The sequence below is a fragment of the Oryx dammah genome, unplaced genomic scaffold, assembly GCF_014754425.2.
Source record: "Oryx dammah isolate SB20612 unplaced genomic scaffold, SCBI_Odam_1.1 HiC_scaffold_21, whole genome shotgun sequence".
NCBI classification, from domain to species: Eukaryota; Metazoa; Chordata; class Mammalia; order Artiodactyla; family Bovidae; genus Oryx; species Oryx dammah.
In genome coordinates, this window is record NW_024070205.1 from 7,668,843 (window position 1) to 7,686,979 (window position 18,137).

At 37.5% G+C, this 18,137-nt stretch overlaps 1 protein-coding gene across 1 annotated transcript in view; it reads left to right on the forward strand.

Annotated features, from left to right (window-relative positions):
- The window catches only part of SYT14 (synaptotagmin 14), a 180,339-nt gene that overhangs the window by 103,874 nt on the left and 58,328 nt on the right, over positions 1-18,137 (forward strand). The window contains exons 4-5 of the mRNA XM_040263096.1: positions 10,220-10,491; positions 15,419-15,868. Coding sequence (XP_040119030.1) covers positions 10,220-10,491; positions 15,419-15,868 — 722 coding nt within the window. The remainder of the gene's footprint in view (positions 1-10,219; positions 10,492-15,418; positions 15,869-18,137) is intronic.

Genomic DNA, 18,137 nt, shown 5'->3' on the forward strand with positions numbered 1-18,137 from the left:
CTTTATTTTTTGGGGGGCTCCAAAATCACTGCAGATGGTGATTGCAGCCATGAAATTAAAAGACGCTTACTCCTTGGAAAGAAACTTATGACCAACCCAGATAGCATATTGAAAAGCAGAGACATTACTTTGCCAACAAAGGTCTGTCTAGTCAAGGCTATGGTTTTTCCAGTGGTCACGTATGGATGTGAAAGTTGGACTGTGAAGAAAGCTGAGCGCCGAAGAATTGATGCTTTTGAACTGTGGTGTTGGAGAAGACTCTTGGGAGTCCCTTGGACTGCAAGGAGATCCAACCAGTCCATTCTAAAGGAGATCAGCCCTGGGTGTTCTTTGGAAGGACTGATGCTAAAGCTGAAACTCCAGTACTTTGGCCACCTCATGCAAAGAGTTGACTCATTGGAAAAGACTCTGATGCTGGGAGGGATTGGGGGCAGGAGGAGAAGGGGACGACAGAGGATGAGATGGCTGGATGGCATCACTGACTCGATGGACATGAGTCTGGCTGAACTCCAGGAGTTAGTGATGGACAGAGAGGCCTGGCGTGCTGCAATTCATGGGATCGCAGAGAGTCAGACACGACTGAGCGACTGAACTGAACTGAATATTCCATTATATATATGTACTACAGCTTCTTTATCCATTCATCTGTTTATAGACATCTAGGTTGCTTCCATTATATTTCTATTTCTATTGTAAATAGTACTGCAGTGAACACTGGGGTATATTTGTCTTTTTCAATTATGATTTTCTCAAGGTTTATGCCCAGTAATGGGATTGTTGGGTTATATAGTAGTTTTATTCCTAGCTTTTTAAGGAACCTCCGTTCTGTCCTCCATAGTGCTATATCAGTTTACATTCCCACCAACAGTGCAAGATGGTTCCCTTTTCTCCACACCTTCTCGGGCATTTATTGTTTGTAGATTTTTTTTTTTGCCACTTTATTTTTTAATTGAAGGATAATTGCTTTACAGAATTTTGTTGTGTTCTGTCAAACATCAACAAGATGATGGCCATTCTGACCGATGTGAGGGGATTATTTCATTGAAGTTTTGATTTGCATTTCTCTGATAATGAGCAATATTGAGCATCTTTTCATGTGTTTATTAGCCATCTGTATGCCTTTTTTGGTGAACTGTCTGCTTGATCTTCTGCCTACTTTTTTCAAAATTATTTAATTTATTTTAATTGGAGGATAATTATAATATTGTGATGGTTTTTGATATGTGTTAACCTGAATTGGCCTGCCTACTTTTTGATTGGGTTGTTTGTTTTTTTTCTGATATTGAGCTAACATGAGCTGCTTGCATATTTTGGAGGCTAATCCTTTGTCACTTGTTTCATTTGCTGGTATTTTCTCCCATTCTGAGGGTTGTCTTTTCACCTTTCTGGCACATTGTTGAATAGAACTGATGATAATAGGCATCTTTTTCTCACTCTTGATCTCAGAGGTAAAGTTCTCAACATTTTACCAGTAAATTTGATGCTTACTATAGGAGTTTTGGTTTCCCTGGTGACTCAGAGGTAAAGAATCTGCCTGCAGTGCAGGAGCCATGGGTTCGCTCCCTGGGTTGGGAAGATCCCCTGGGGAAGGGCGTGCCAACCCACTCCAGTATTCTTGCCTGGAGAATCCCATGGACAGAGGAGCCTGGTGGGCTACAGTCCATAGCGTCACAAAGAGTCAGACATGACTGAAGTGACTTCACACACACGCACGCACAGAGGACTTCCAAAGATACCCTTTGTGAGTTAAAGGAGATTGCCTTCTATTCCTCTTTTGCACAGAAATCTTTTATCATAATTGGATAATTAATTATATCAAATGATTTTTTAAATCTATTATAATTATCATATTACTTTTAACCTTTATTCTTTCAATGCAATGACTTTGATAGATTCATTTTCTAATGTTAAATCCATCCTGCATTTGCAGCAAGACTTTATAGTCCTTTTTTCCACCACCTTAAACCGTTTAAGGGTAAATGGGTTGCTTCTTCACCCTCAAATGTGTTAGTGTGTATTTTTTACAAGCAAGAATATTCTCTTGCATAGCGTTACTGTAACCATCAAAAATAAGGTACTAATATTGATATTTTGACATATTATTACCATTTAATTCTCAGAACCTACTCAAGGTCAACAGTTGTCCAAATAATGTTATTTTAGTTACCTTTTCTTGCTAGTCTCTTAGTCTAGAATAGTTCTTCAGTCATTCCCCTTTTGACTATTACACTTGTTTTTTTTGGATATCTGAGTTTGTCTGATATTCCTCATGGTAAGATTCAGGTTATGCACCTCTAGCTGGAAGTGGTGCCGTATTCCTCTCATTGCATCTTAGTGGATGATACACAATTTTGATTTATTCCATTGCTCAGAATGTTTCCTTTGTTCTCTTCATTAAGGAGGTGTCTACTAGGCTTCTCACTAAATTACTCTTGATAATTAAGTCCTTCATCAGAATGCATCTCCTACTATAAAAATGACCTATTTTCTCAAAGTTCTTTCAGTTTATTTTTGTGTTTGTTTATATCTAGATGGACTCATGGTGTCCTCTCTTCCTCTGTGTCTTATGATCCATTATTGTGATTATTTATTTATTTTGGAGCTCAAATTGTCAGTGAGATTCGGTCAGTGTGACCCCCTTCAAGCTGGCTTCTTTGTCCTTTTGACATGACCTCATCACTCTTTGAGTGTGTCCTTACTCTCAACACAAGAAGCTTGTCTAGGCTTGCCTTGTATTTTCCTTTCCTCGGCCCTGGAATTAGCCATTTCTTCATGGAGTCCTGATTCCTTTTAGTGAAGAACTGATTGAGAAGCCAGGATTGGAGCACTTAGGTATGCTGTTGCTGTCAAAGGATTTTTCTTAAGCTGTGGATAGAGCCAGGATACTCAGGAATGTGTGTGTGTGTGCACATTATATGCATATTTACACTGCATTTATGCCTACCTCTAGGCTTCCTTGGTGGCTTAGAGGATAAAGCCTCTGCCTGCAATGCAGGAGACCCGGGTTCAATCCCTGGGTTGGGAAGATCCCCTGGAGAAGGAAATGGCTACCCACTCCAGTATTCTTGCCTGGAGAATCCCATGGACAGAGGAGCCTGGTGGGCTACAGTCCATGGGGTCGCAAAGAGTCGGACACTTCACTTTCACTTTCACTTTACCTCTAAACACCTGAGCTCACACTGATATCTTTTCATGTTAATTCAGCATCACAGGGTGTGTTCCAGTTCTTTCCCTGGTTCTCCCCCAGCTCTGGCCCCTTCCCTCATTGTGGACACACTCCTCTCTCTGGGCTCTGTTGCCCGGGCTGGGCTTCCTTTCCGTGGGGAACACCTGTACCTTGTTGATGCTCTGGCTCCCTGTACTGTGCTCAGCCAGCACACCCAGCTTCACCCAGACTGGACTCCGTCGTGCTGCATGGCACTGCCCCGCGGGTGGATGCCCTCTCTGCCCTCCTTGGGCTCTGACACATGGCTCTGGCCCACGCAGCTTCTGGTGCCACCAGCAGTGCGGACCGCTGCCTCCCTCTGCCCACTGAAGAGCTTCGGGACTGACAGGTTTCCAAAAAGGGGAGAGCAGAGGGAAAGCTCGCTGTCTTTTTAATGTGTCAAGGATTTGAAATGATGTCCTCTTTTTTATTCTTGAGATTAATAATTTACGCCATCTCTTTTTCTTCTTGACTAGTCTCTTCTAGCATCTTATCAATTTTATTAGTATTCTCAGTGGATTTTAATTTGATTTGCTGCTGCTGCTGCTAAGTCGCTTCTGCTGCTGCTAAGTCACTTCAGTCGTGTCCGACCCCATGGACAGCAGCCCACCAGGCTCCCCCATCCCTAGGATTCTCCAGGGAGAACACTGGAGTGGGTGGCCATTGCCTTCGCCTTTGGTTTGCTAATGCTATTCTATTGTGTGCATTTTTTTGTATGTGTGTTTTCTATTTTTGATTTCTGTTCCTTCTTTCATTCTTCCTACTTCCTTTGAATTTCATTTGTTTGTTTTTAAAATGCCTTGAAATGGGTACTCAGATTATGGTTTTCAACCTTCCTCTCTCCCCTGCCCTCTCCAGTATATGCACTTAGGCCTGTAACTGTCCTCCTTAGCCACATTCCGCAAGTATTTATATGGATTATTTTTATTCTCATTATTTTCAATGTATTTTCTAATTTCTGTTGTGATTTCTCCTTTAATCCATGGGCAGTTTAGAAGTTTATCTTAATTTCTAGTTATTTTATCTAGATTTCTATAAATTTTATTATATTTTTGTTTCTGATTTTTAATTTAATTCCACTGTGGTTTGAAAACATCCCCTTTACACTCCCAGTTTTGTGAAATATGTTGAGCCTTATCACCCAGTATATGGTAAATTTCAGCAGATTTCCACAAGCATCTGAAGAGTGGTATGAATTCTACAAATGTTGAATATTCACCTCTTTTTAGAGCTGCAGTTGCCAAACTTTGAAAACCAGTGTCTTAAAACACAGTGTTGAGACCTACAGGTCATATTCCAGATATGCGTATATCCTGTTTTTTTCTTAAAGTAGGAAGATAATTTGTCTTGTTTTCTAGGTCTGTGCAATATGCAAATGGAAAATTAAAATGCTTAAAATATATTCATGCATGAACCCTTTTATATCATTTCCATAAAACAGAGTATGAAATTAGGTTGTAAAACGAGGAATAAAGTAAGAGTATGGCATTATCATTCTGGTATTTGATAGTCCCACAAAAAATTTCTTTCTAAGGTTGGATGTTTATAGTGTAATGTAACAACTCTGACATAAATTGTGCTATTTTATAAAACAATTGTCTTAAAATTTTTCCAACATCAATTCAATTTAAGCCAAGTTCTTACACTATGTAGACAGTGAAAAGCAGTTAACAGCTAGAGAAAAAAAGATACTATTGCAGAGAGTTAAAGAAGAAATCCTTATAACTGTATCTTTTCAATGAAATTTACATTCCAGATACGTTTGGCCTTCTTCTCTTTGAAAAGTAAAATGCAAGAGTAAAATGAAATTAAAGAGAAAAGTGTGGTAATTATATTCAAAGCTTTGAGGATTTATACAATAATATATAATTATATAAACTTAAATAATTTATAAATCCCAATGTTTGTATATGTATATCTATGTATTCCAAAATATTTTATATATTCCACTTCACAGCTTTAAAGTTGTTTCTCTCAAATCCAGAAACAATATTGAAATCAACTCATGGAGCCTACTTAGCACCTTTAAATATCAGTAAACTTATTTGGGATAGCTTACGCCTTAGTCTTTGGACCACAGTGACGCTAACTCTAAATAAGTTCCAGATGACTGGAGGTCAGCTGTGTAAGTACCACAGTTGGTGGCAGCTAGACAGGGACTTGATATGTGAGAGAGTAAGCCAAAGGAAGTGAGGTATAACGCAATTACCAGACAAACTGTATGTGCTGGTCACATCAAAAGGAAGTTCAGAAGAGGATTATTAAAAGTGGAAATGGACCCACATAAAGAGAAGTTTTTTTTTAATAAAAATAAAGACTGAAATCAGTTGCTAGACTGATGGATAAGGAAAGCAAGGATCCTTTATCTTCGTCCTTCCTGGCATCTTCAGGCATCCACGTTTTTGTTTTGTTTAATGTGTACGTGTTTTTGTACTCCCAAAGTGCATACGTTTTTGGAAGGAAAACACTGAGTCATTTTTTTACTTTTCCTAGTTTTATTGAGATTTAATTAACATATAACTTTGTGTTATTCCAAGGTGTACAACATAATGGTTTCATAATATGTAAATATTGCAAAGTGACTATCACAATAGGCTTAGTTAACATCAGTCATTTTACATAGTTGTACATTTATTCTCCTGATAAGAACTTTTATCTATTTTTATTCTACTCTCAGCAAATTTTAAATATACAATGCAGTATTATTAAGTATAGTCAACACTGCGCATTATATCCCCAGGACTTATTTATCTTGTAACTGGAAGTTTGTGCCTTTTACTGCCTTCATCCCTTTCTCCTACTCCCAACCCTGCCATTTTTTGCCTACCACCGATCTGTTCTCCATATCCATGAATTCATTATTTTCAGATTCTGTGTATAAGTGACATCATACAGTATTTATCTTTCTCTTTTTTTATTTACTTCACTTAACATTATGGGCCTCAAGGTCCATCCCTCTTGCACAAATGGCAACTTTTCTTTTATGGCTGAATATAGTCCATTGTCTGTATAAACCACATTATCTTTATCCATTCATTCATTGAGGGACACTTCAGCTGTTTCCATGTCTTGGCTATTACAAATAATACTTTAGTGAATATGGAAATGCAGGTATCTTTTCAGTATAGTGATTTCATGTCCTTCAAAGAAGTACAGAGAAGTGGAATTGCTGGATCATATACGAGTTCAGTTTTTAATTTTTTGAAGAATCTCCATATTATTTTCCATAGTGGTTTCAACAGTTCACACTCCCATCAATGGCGTGCAAGGATTCCCTCTTCTCCACATCCTGCCCAGCGCTAGTTATCTCTTGGCTTTCTGATAATCGCCATTTTGACAGGTGTGAGTTGGTATTTCGTGGTGGATAACTTGCATTTCTCTGATGATTAGTGATTTGAAAACGTTTTCATGTTTCTGTTGGTCATTTGCATATCTTCTTTGGAAAACAATTTTTTTCCAAAGGTGTTTTCTAGTTTCTCAACCCATTTTCCAGTCAGATTGTTAGTTTTTTTCACTGAGTTGTGTGAGTTCTTCATGTATTTTGGAGATTAACACCTCACCAGATACATGATTTGTAAATATTTTCCACCCTTCTGTAGGTTGACTTTTAATTTTGTTGATTGTTTGCAGTGAAGAAGCTATTGAGTTTTAGGTAATCCTACTTGTTTATTTTTGCTTTTATTGCCTTTACTTTTGGTGTCAGATCTAAAACATTGTTAAGACCAATGTCCGGGAGCTTACACACTATGTTTTCTTCTATGAGTTTCATTGTTTCAGTTCTTATATTCAAGTATTTCATCCATTCCAAGTTGATTTATGTATATGATGCAAGACAGTAGTTCAGTATCATTCTTTTGCATATGGCTGTCCAGTTTTCCCATCAACATTTATTAAAGAGACTGTCCTCTCCTTATTGTATTTTCTTGGCTCCTTTGTCGTAAATTAATTGACCATACATATGTAGGTTTACTCCTGGGCTCTCTGTTCTGTTGGACAATGTGTCTGCTTTTGTGCCAGTAACATACTGCTTTGATTAATGTAGATTTGTAATATACTTTCAAATCAGGAAGTTTGATGCTTCCCACTTTTTCCTTCTTTTTCAAGATCTCTTTGGCTGTTTGAAATCTTCTGTGTTTCCATACAAATTTTAAGGCTGTTTTTCTATTTCTGTGAAAAAAAAATGCCATTGGAATATTGATAGCTATTGTGTTGAATCTGTAGGTTGCTTTGGATAGTATGAATATTTTCACGATATTCTTCCAATCCACAAACACAGAGTATCTTTCCATTTATTTGTGTTTTTCAGTTCCTTTCATCAGTGTCTTATAGTTTTTAGTGTGAAGGTGTTTCACCTCTTTGGTTAAATTTATCCCTTGGTGCATGCTGGTGCATGCTCAGTTTCTCAGCTGCATCTGACTCTTTGCGACCTCGTGAATGGTAGCCCACCAGGCTTCTCTGTCCATGGGAATTCCTAGGCAAGAATACTGGAGTGGGTTGCCATTTCCTTCTCCTGGGTGTCTTCCCAACCTAGGGGTTAAATGTATGTCTCACATGTCGCCTGCATTGGCAGGTGGATCCTTTACGTGCAATTGTAATTGGGATTTTTCCCTTAACTTATTTTGATGATAATTTGTGTGAGTTGATAAAAACACAACTGATTTTTACATTGATTTTATATCCAGCAGCTTTACTGATTATGTTTATTAGTTCTAAAAGGTTTTTTTTTGTGGACTCTGCAGTTTTCTATATATAATATGTCATTGCCAATACAGATAGTTTTACTTTGTCTTTTCCAATTTGGATGTCTTTCTTTTCTTGCCTAATTTCTATGGCTAGGACTTCAAGTACCATGAGAGTCAGAATCCTTGTCTTGTTCCCAGTCCTTTTTTTTTTTAATTCGTTGAGTAGCATCTACTCTTTACCATATAAATATGAGCAGTGAGATGTATCCTATCCCTAGCTTCAATTTGATGGCTTCTGGTTGAGCCAATTATGGTAATCACATCCCCCCACCACAGGTGGGTTTAGAAATAGACATGTGACCTAGTTCTGTCCAGGGAGACCTATGGGATAATATGCTATTAATAAGAGACTTCTGGGAAAGATCATCTCTTACTTTTAAAAAATTAAGATAAAGGAAAAGATGGTATGCTGATTCTTAGAACTACTATGGTGGGAATTTTTTAATTGACTTCATGTTGTAGTAAATATTTAGGTATTACAATTTAATTTATAATTCAGTGACTGGTTATAGAAACAAAAGAAAATTCAGATATCAAGTTTGGGGGTTTTTTGTTTTGGAGACGGGGACGGGTGGGGGTTGGCCATGCCATGCAGCCCGTGGGATCTTCGTTCCTTGACCAGGGATTGATCCCCTGTCCCCTGCAGTGGAAGCTTGAAGTCTTAACCACTGGTCTGCCAAGGAAGTCGTCGTTTTTGTGGGGTTTTTGTTTGTTTAACAAATAGGGATTTATTTGTCTCAGACATCAAGAAATTTTGGAGGTAGCTACTTGGTGATTCTTCAGATACTCCTTCATCATCCTCAGTTTTCATTCTCATGCTTGTTACTTCATGGTTATGAGTGCTACACCGCTAAAGCAGAAGAAAGGGGAAAGGCCACTGGGCAAAAGGGACATGCAAGTTAAGTCTGCTGCTTTGTCAGGAAAGCAGTAGCTTTCCTGGAAGCCCCATGCTGAAATCTGATTTATTGTGTTTTATTGGCTACTACTTCCAATCTATCTCCTCAAGTTTAGTTTCAACTTAAGTCATTAATTTTTCTACGTTGTGTTTATTTCCTAACTCTGGTATGTTAGACTCACTAGGTGACACATTTAATTTCTTTTTCCAAAATTAGGACTTCTGATCAAATATGTAAATCTGTGCTAAGTTCATGCAGATCAGTATTTTTCATTTGAACCAGACATCATGGTAATTTTTAAATGAGTTTTATAGTTCTTATGTAAAGTTTTTCTGTCTTAGCAAGAAGCTTTTCTTGAACATTTCTCTGTTAGAAGAATTACAAACAACCTATTTTCCAGAGTTCCTCTCAAGAAAGGAGAGTGACACTCTATCAAAGGAAAAACTGAGCCATGTTTAAGTTTTATGTCTGGTATTATGTCCAGGAATTATTTGCACAGATTTAGCTATCCCTGAGTTGTATGCTGAACTCTATTGCCTAACATACCTGCCTGTCCCCACCTCTGTCCTGTTCACAAACCTGCTCATTCTGTTATTTAGGTAAATCATTGACGTAAAAGTTAAAAATTGAAGAGAGAAAATGTGGAGTTGGCGATGCCTACTGTAGACAAGGTAGAGTGGACTTTAGGAGTCCTGATGCAGAATGTGCTGGAGCAGGGAGTGACCTCTTTATAAGGGAGACAGGGTGGATTGCAGACTTCAGACTTCGCTGGTGGGTGGCGGGCTACAGTCCGTGGGGTTGCAGAGAGTCAGACCCAGCTGAGTGCCTAAGCACAGTGCAGGAGGAGTTAGGCCTTGATTTACAGTGCACTTCATTTCAGGATTCTGGATCTCGAACAGACAGGAAAACCTAGTTTCCAATGCTGCTGAGGTGAATGCTAGTTTAAGTTCGTCTCAGTAACTGAAGAAAATAAATGAGGTTTATATTTGTTTTACCTACCTATTGTGACGAGAGCGGTCACGGATCATGAGGGAATAGTTGAAGTTTGTATGCTTTAGGATTGTTTTGAAAGACAGACCTATGTAAATCATCGATTTCACTAGTATTTATCGCTGTCCCAGTTTTATAAGAAGAAACAGGGTGTCTTGGTACATAACTTATTTTTCCTGATCTTACTATGCAGGAGAGGATGGAGAAACCAGATTATTTGATTTCTGCATCTGAACCAGGGAAGAAGAAAACTCATTAGTAAATCTAGTAATTACCTTGCCACAAAATTTTAATACAGTTTTTTTTAAGTTATTTACAATTATTGTGGACTCTACTGCATGTTGAGGCTAATTGGAAACAGTGACCAGATTCTTAATCATTATCAGGAAACTGCATTCAGAGAATGAGAAGAACACCCCCACTGGATGAATTGCAGCCACCACCATATCAGGATGACAGTGGTTCTCCCCACCTCTCATGTACACCCTCAGAAATTGGGGACAGTAAATGTGAATTTTCCCACTGCAGCAACAGTCCAAGATGCTCATATAACAAGTGTCCGAGTGAAGGAAGCACAGGTCATGAAATAGAAAGTTTTCATAATAAAGGATATGAAGAAGATGTTCCAAGTGACAGCACTGCAGTCCTGAGCCCTGAAGTAAGTACAAGCACGTAGAATATTGAAATTAATGTTATTTGGAAGATAATCCTGTGCTTCTCCTCCTGGTCAGAAGGTTTTATCCCTATCGCGTCCTTTGTGGCTTATGGTTTCTATTTTTATCCAGCAGACCTTTCAGGGCTGTCCCAACCATCCTTCAACTCCCCCTCAAAAAAAGGATGGGTTGATAAAACTGAGAGCAATATACAAGATGCTGAAAAGTATCTTCTCCGACATTTCAACTCCTGTTGGGGTTTAAAAAATTTTTTTTTTGTTTAGCATTTTACATAAAATATTCTGGAATTACCCATTTCTTTTATGTTAAGGTTCCTATTTATGTTTGGGTTTATTTTTTAAACCACTGAATTTAGATATTTTTACTATTGGGAGGTTGCCCTTTAATGTTTTACAAACTTTACAGGATATTGTTTGCATTTTCACTCTCTGGGATATGGAAGGGATAAGTGATGTTCAGCTTTACTATGAAGTTTGAATTCACGGCATCATGCATTCAGAGTGATTGGTGGGTTGTGCTTTAAGATTTCCTTTTTGTGGAGCAGAAAATGTGAAAACAGCAATAAAAATAGGTGTGTTATACTTTTGAAGTCTTTCCATGTTCTAAAAAAGATTTGTTTTGATCTTCCTATGATGATGGAAACTGTAAAGGTAATCTAGAGGTTTTCATAAGGCAGTATTTACTTTCTTCTAGATTGCAAGTTTTTACAAGCTTTGTCCCATACTACATTTCATGATACTGCAGGCTGTCAGTGTTCTTACTGGGTGAATTTTTATCTGTTGCCAAAATAAGATAATGGAAGTAGAGCTCTGAATCCAATTTCCTTACATTTTTTTCTCACATAAAAATTTCTAAGGACACTTTTTATCTGTTACTACTTTTCTACTATTTCTACTGTTATTATATAATGTCTAAAATTCTACATTGGTATTATAAGTTTAATATAGCAGTAGTTCATGATTTTCCACAAAGAATACTTCTCCATGTTCTATACCTGAGCAAATTTTATATAACTGTTTTATAGACTTGGAAACTGTATAGCTAGCCAAGAAGTTAACAATGAAACCTGGATTGTGGAACTAACTAACAACAGTAACAGCTATTACCAATTGTCCTAGGAATTTTGCTGTAATTTTTACACAGTCAGCTCATTTAATTCTAACAACATCACCTTCAGGAAGTTGTTATTTCCATTTTAGAAAAGAAAACACTAAAACTCAGAGAATTAAGCAATTTGCCCAAGTATAAACAGATCTTAAATGTAATTCAAACCCAGGTCTACCTGACTGTAAAAACAGTGCTCTAAAAAGCTTTGCTACAGTGCCCCTCTTCACCTGAATCATAGTGTGGGGAATTACTTTGAAGCACTGGTTCCCTCCAAGTACACCACCAGGCAAGCAATCCCAGAGGACTCAAAACAGACTGAGTTGAGATGCTCAGATTACCCTGGTGTGTGTATGTGTGAGTGCGTATGCATGTGTGCGTGTGTGTGGTAAGCTACTTCAGATATAAAGCAAGAAGCAAGAGGAGCAAGATGAGGTAGGAGAACACACTTGGGATAGGATACCAGTAAGGACAGGTGGCAGGACCACACTGTGAATCCCAGTTTACATAATGTCCTCAGGTCCAGTCTTACTATTTCTGCTCTATTAGCATTCCCTAATTATGGCCTGGTAACAGGGTCAGAAGTTGAGATTTGAACAAGGGTTCCAAGGGCCATACTGGTTTTATGGGAGACATGCAGGGGAAGGTCCTCCTGGCCACCGTAGAAACTTGCAGTTAGTCTACTAGACACAGATTTTATCTGCATTTCTTAAATAGAACACATGGGTGGCAGAGCTGTCTGCCCAGAGGTGACTTGATCATAGCTTAGGCTTTCTGTCCCTTTCCATAGCTGATAGTCGTTTGTTCTGTCCTGTTTTCTGTTTGTTCTGTCTTGAGCATATCTTGCAAGTGATTAACTTAGTTATCTCTATTTACCACATCTTCTGAATTCTGCTTGTGTCTCTCAAGTTACGTCCTTACCTGTTATCTATAGTTAACAGAGCCTGTGAATTTTGCCCATATTTCAGAAGCTTGCTCTCCGTGTTATTACTTCTTATAAGGAGTCTCCCCTATCCTGCTTGTATTTGTGTCTTCTACAGCAAAACTGGATATATTCAAACTACAGCAAATGCATGTCACCTGAATACTTCAGTGCTGTTGGCCTATGTTGCTGATAGCCTATGTCGTTCTTGTGTCTTTTGCAGTTTATTTTGCTTACCACCATTCCTTTAATAGATATTATTTATCAGCTAGAAAATTCTTACCTTCCTGTTGGTTTAGTCCAGGCTCCAGCTCTCTTAGAGCCTATCTATCTCCATACACAGTTGAACTGGGAGAGGACCAAGGAGGAATCGCAAGGCTTCCCAGGCAAGGAGTTCATTAACTGTGTTGATAACCTGTTGCTAGCTAAAGATTATTCACAACTTTGGCTCAGAACCTTGAAAAGAAGAGTTGTTTTCTAATTACCTATTTGTAGAATACAAATAGTAGCTTTTATCTCTGAAGGTCCCACCCTTTAAACCCTCAGTTTCATGACAGCTCTCAGAATGCCCAGGGGGAAAAAAACCAAGAAGGCACCAAGAGAAACAAAATTCAGAAATAGCCTTCTGAGACCTTATAAAAATATTTATTACCTTGACAATCTTAGCTGTCATGACACTATTTTAGAAAATATTTAATCGAAAAATAAATTAATGTAATTAATCATCTATAATTATGAAGTGGCATGTATTAAAACATCTTGCTCTAAACTATAAGTGTAACAGAGTAAGAATATTTTTATACCAATCTAATCATATTGCATAAAAAAATGAGTTCCCCCGTGAGAGTGTGTCCCTGCTCCTAAAGAATTCTTCACCTGTCATCTTTTCTTCCATACGTGAGCGCAGTTGGATCCTCATAGATAGACATGTAGATTTATAAGGTCAAAGGCTTGTGTCTTTTTCATTCTCTGCTGCATCCTGCCACCTAAAATACAGCCAAGCACATAGCAGGCGCAATAGTTAGGTACATGTTAAGGTCCTATTGGGCTTCCCAGTTGGCTCAGTAGGAGAGAATCCACCTGCCAATGCAGGAGGTGTGGGTTCAGTCCCTGGGTCAGGAAGATCCCCTGGAGAAGGAAATGGCAACCCACTCCAGTGTTCTTTCCTGGGAAATCCCATAGAGGAACCCGGCAGGCTACAGTCCAGGGAGTTGCAAAATGTCAGACTCAGCCGAGTGACTAAACAACAAAGGTCCTAAAACAAGGAGACAAATATCACATCAAACACAAAGCCACGGAGGATTGCCTTTCGTTTGACAGACCGCTCGACAGCATCACCCACCAGCCCAGGCCATCCATGCTTTTTAGCCTCTGTCATCCCCTAGGGTGTGGACCTAACCTACAGGGTCCAAGCTGACCCACACATCCTCTGTGTGTATCTGCTGTGGGAAGAGGGACAGAGAAAGAGAGTGCAGAGCACGTAGTTTCTTCTGCAGACCTGATGTGGATGGTTTATACAGAACTTTCTCTCTTTCCCATGGGCTGGAGCAGAGTTACATAGCCATATCAGTCACTTCAGTCGCTCAGGCGTGTCCAACTCTTTGTGACCCCGTGAACTGCAGCACGCCAGGCCTCCCTGTCCATCACCAACTCCCAGAGTCCACCCAAACCCATGTCCATTGAGTCGGTGATGCCATCCAACCATCTCATCCTCTGTCTTCCCCTTCTCCTCCTGCCTTCAATCTTTCCCGGCATCAGGGTCTTTTCCAATGAGTCAGCCCTTCGCATGAGGTGGCCAAAGTATTGGAGTTTCAGCTTCAACATCAGTCCTTCCAACAAACACCCAGGACTGATCTCCTTTAGAATGGACTGGTTGAATCTCCTTGCAGTCCATGGGACTCTCAAGAGTCTTCTCCAGCACCACAGTTCAAAAGCATCAATTCTTTGGTGCTCAGTTTTCTTTATAGTCCAACTCTCACATCCATACATGACCACTAAAAAAACCATAGCCTTGACTAGACGGACCTTTGATTTGTTAAAATACATGAAGGGGTGAAGTGGTATAGCTGAAAAGTCTGAGAGCTGGATTTGGTACTATTCAGTAACTAGCTGAAACTATTACATCCCAGATAGATTAGCAGGAATCTGAGACAATCAAAGTGGATACAGTTTCTTTTATAATTAAAATATACAGTTTAACACTTTTTGAACTTTTGAAGTATGTATCCTGCCATTTCAACAGTGATTAGTATTAAAAATAATATATACTTTGAAATTCTAGTTAAAAATAGAAATAGTGTGAGTGTTATGGAAAATAAACATTTGACTTTAAATATTTTGAGGCTTTTGTGTTTATACTTTCATATTTCACCTTTCCATTGACTTTTAAGCCTAAATATATTAACATTCTAATACCGGTGGGGGCACCTGGGGACACATCTGAAATTGGAACCAAATGTTTCAATAGCATTATACTTCTATTCATGTTCTCTTTCTCTCAAACTTGATATTGAGCTGTCAGTTGTATTGTTTATAACATTAAAATTTTAGCTTTCTTTTTTTTTTTTTCACAAAAAGAACAGAGATACACCTTGAAATATGTTTTCAATTTCTCACATTAAAAACATACAGCCAACTTTCTCAAAATTGTAATGGTGACTATTCCATGTCTTTATTTACTAAGTTTTTGAGTTTAACTTACGTTATTCTGCCTCCAAAGAGTAACTTTTGATTGTAGTTGGCTGTTGATTATTATTACTTTCTTTATGACAGCAAATCAAAACAGTTTTTATATCATCCTTCTAAAGACATACCAGGTACTTATTTACATGCTGAATTAAATAATGGAGTTTAAAACTGAAAACATTTAAATTTGCTTTTCCTAGGATGTGTCAGCTCAAGGATCGTCTTCACAGCTTCCTAAACCTTTTGATCCTGAGCCAGAAGCTAAATATGGTACCCTGGATGTGACTTTTGACTATGACTCACAAGAACAGAAGCTTCTGGTAACAGTGACAGCTGTCACAGATATCCCAACATATAACAGGACAGGTGGCAACTCATGGCAAGTACACCTTGTTCTTCTACCTATAAAGAAACAGAGAGCAAAAACCAGCATCCAGAGAGGACCATGCCCTGTCTTCACAGAAACATTCAAATTTAATCATGTTGAATCTGAGATGATTGGAAATTATGCAGTTCGGTTTAGACTGTATGGTATACACCGCATGAAAAAAGAAAAGATTGTGGGGGAAAAGATTTTTTATTTAACAAAATTGAATCTTCAAGGGAAAATGTCATTACCTGTGATATTGGAACCTTCTTACAATCATTCTGTGAGTATCTGCTCAAATAGCCCAATACAGTTTATGTCATGGTATATAATATACACAATTTTTAAAATCTATGATCAACCCAACAACTTTCTCAGCCTATTTTTTTCCATGGTAATCATACCTACAAAATTTCTAAGTCCTAGATAGGTAGGTATAACCTTTTCTCATCTATAAAAGTTGCCCTTGAAGATTATATATGATTTATGTGTTTTATGTTTACAGAGCCTGGCCTGATGTCTCACATACTTATTCCTTCATTAAACATGTATTAGATGATTGCTTATGATATCATCTGAACTCTTTAGAGAATTTATCGTTTTCTCTCCATGTTAAATCTAGGTTGATATGTTAACAACTCTCTAGCCCCATGTCTTATTTGATGTACTGTAGAAATTACTTGTTCTTACAGAGTATATGCTCCTGCCTCGGTCATAACTGATGGTCTTTCCAGAACGGCTGTGAAATTATCTTAAAGGGCTCAAAAAACCTTGCCCTTGTTATACTTTCTACTTTTTTTTTTTAAACAAAGATTTTATGGTGTTTCTGGGAGAATATTTGTGTTTAGTACTATAAGCTCTTCTCTTTTTTCCTCCAGGTTCTGATCACATACCCTGTCTGTCTGTCTGTCTGTCTGTCTCTCTTCGTATTTTAAACTAAATTGCCACAAGGCATTGCAGGTCACAGGAGAGCTGCACAACTTATTTAAACCAGGAAGATATACTATGCCACATAGCTATTGAGATTATGAGAAAATCCATGATATGCTATAAACAGAAATTTTGAATTATATTTAGTCCTCTTACAATTGAATAAGAAGTATTTTTACCCATAAATACACAGGTTTGGAATAAATCTGTGTATTAAAATGAAAGTATACTATTTTAGAATTGTTTCTAAGCTTTTAAATGTCAAGCGTTAAGTCCAAGATTAGTTTAATTGAACTTCTACCAGGCAGCCTTTGATCTCATAGGACCTTCATCCCCAGTAGAACCATACCTTTTCAACTAGATGATTTCAGTGTCTTTAAAAACCAAAAGGTGATAATTTAGTGTATCTCTCTGGGTTTTTAAGATAATATTTATCCTTTACTGGATAAATTGATAGCTTGTTTTCACTTTAAATTTTAGAATTACTGTAGATGCCAGCAGTTTATCAGAAGGGAGCAGGAAAAAAAAATGCAAGCACTATTTCAGAGGGGAAAGATAACTTTTTAATAAAACTAAATATTCTGTAATTCTTACTGTGATTTTTTAAACTTTCTCATTATTTGGTCTGAGCGGTTACTAGTTAATCTGTGGAAAATGCATTCTTATATATAGAAATACCTGATTTATATTAGAAGAGAATGCCTGTACCATCAAGAGGTATGTATTTTGTGTTCCTTTATTTGCTTTGACTTTTCTGTTCCCAATTCTGTATTAATTATATACTTTTCACAAAGAAAATGAAACCATACAAAATAATATGGTTTCAACATGTTTTTTTTTTTTCTTCTGGCCAAACTAAATGATTTCTGTACACACCTCCATTACATGTATTGGCCTAAATTTAATTCTGTATTTCTATATTTCTGACAACCAGTATAATTAATTTCTGTGGAGTGTTCACAAAAAGAAAAAAGTGCTAAGTAGATAGCATCTAAGACGTAACGTTTAAATCTGAACAAAACTTATCTTCTGCTCTTAGAGAATTTTTTCTCTACGTTGCCATGCTTCTCAAAGTCTCTGCTGCTTCTTAAAGTCTGTGCCTGTGTTGAATTGTTACTTTCTCTGTCTTCTTTTTTCTCTACCTGCTCGAAATCTCATTGCTTGTTTTTGGCTTCTGTGCCAAAAACAGCTAGCGTTTGACAATTGAGAGGTTAAGACTTCAAATTCTGTCAGTTTTCTTGTCATAAAAATAAAAGACTAAAAGAATGTATATATTCTGGCTGTTCTCTAGTGTTAATGTTCTCTTTGCTGAAGTTTTTATATTAACTGTATAAAGAAATCATGTGATTGTAGATAACCTTGGTGATTTTAGCTCTACTTTTGTAAGATGTAATAATATACGAGTGAGAGGTACTTTCATAATTAAACATTTATTCTTAGAGCTTTTGAATAATTTCTTCTTGTTGAAAGAATATTATTAGCCTTTTGGCAAGGGAAATTTCTAATCTAGTCAAAAAATTTACAAACTTTGGTTAAAGCATATTTGAAGCTTAATTATGGTTCATTTTCATGCATAATAATAGAAAATTAGAATTCTGCATAAATAGTTTTATAGCTAATTT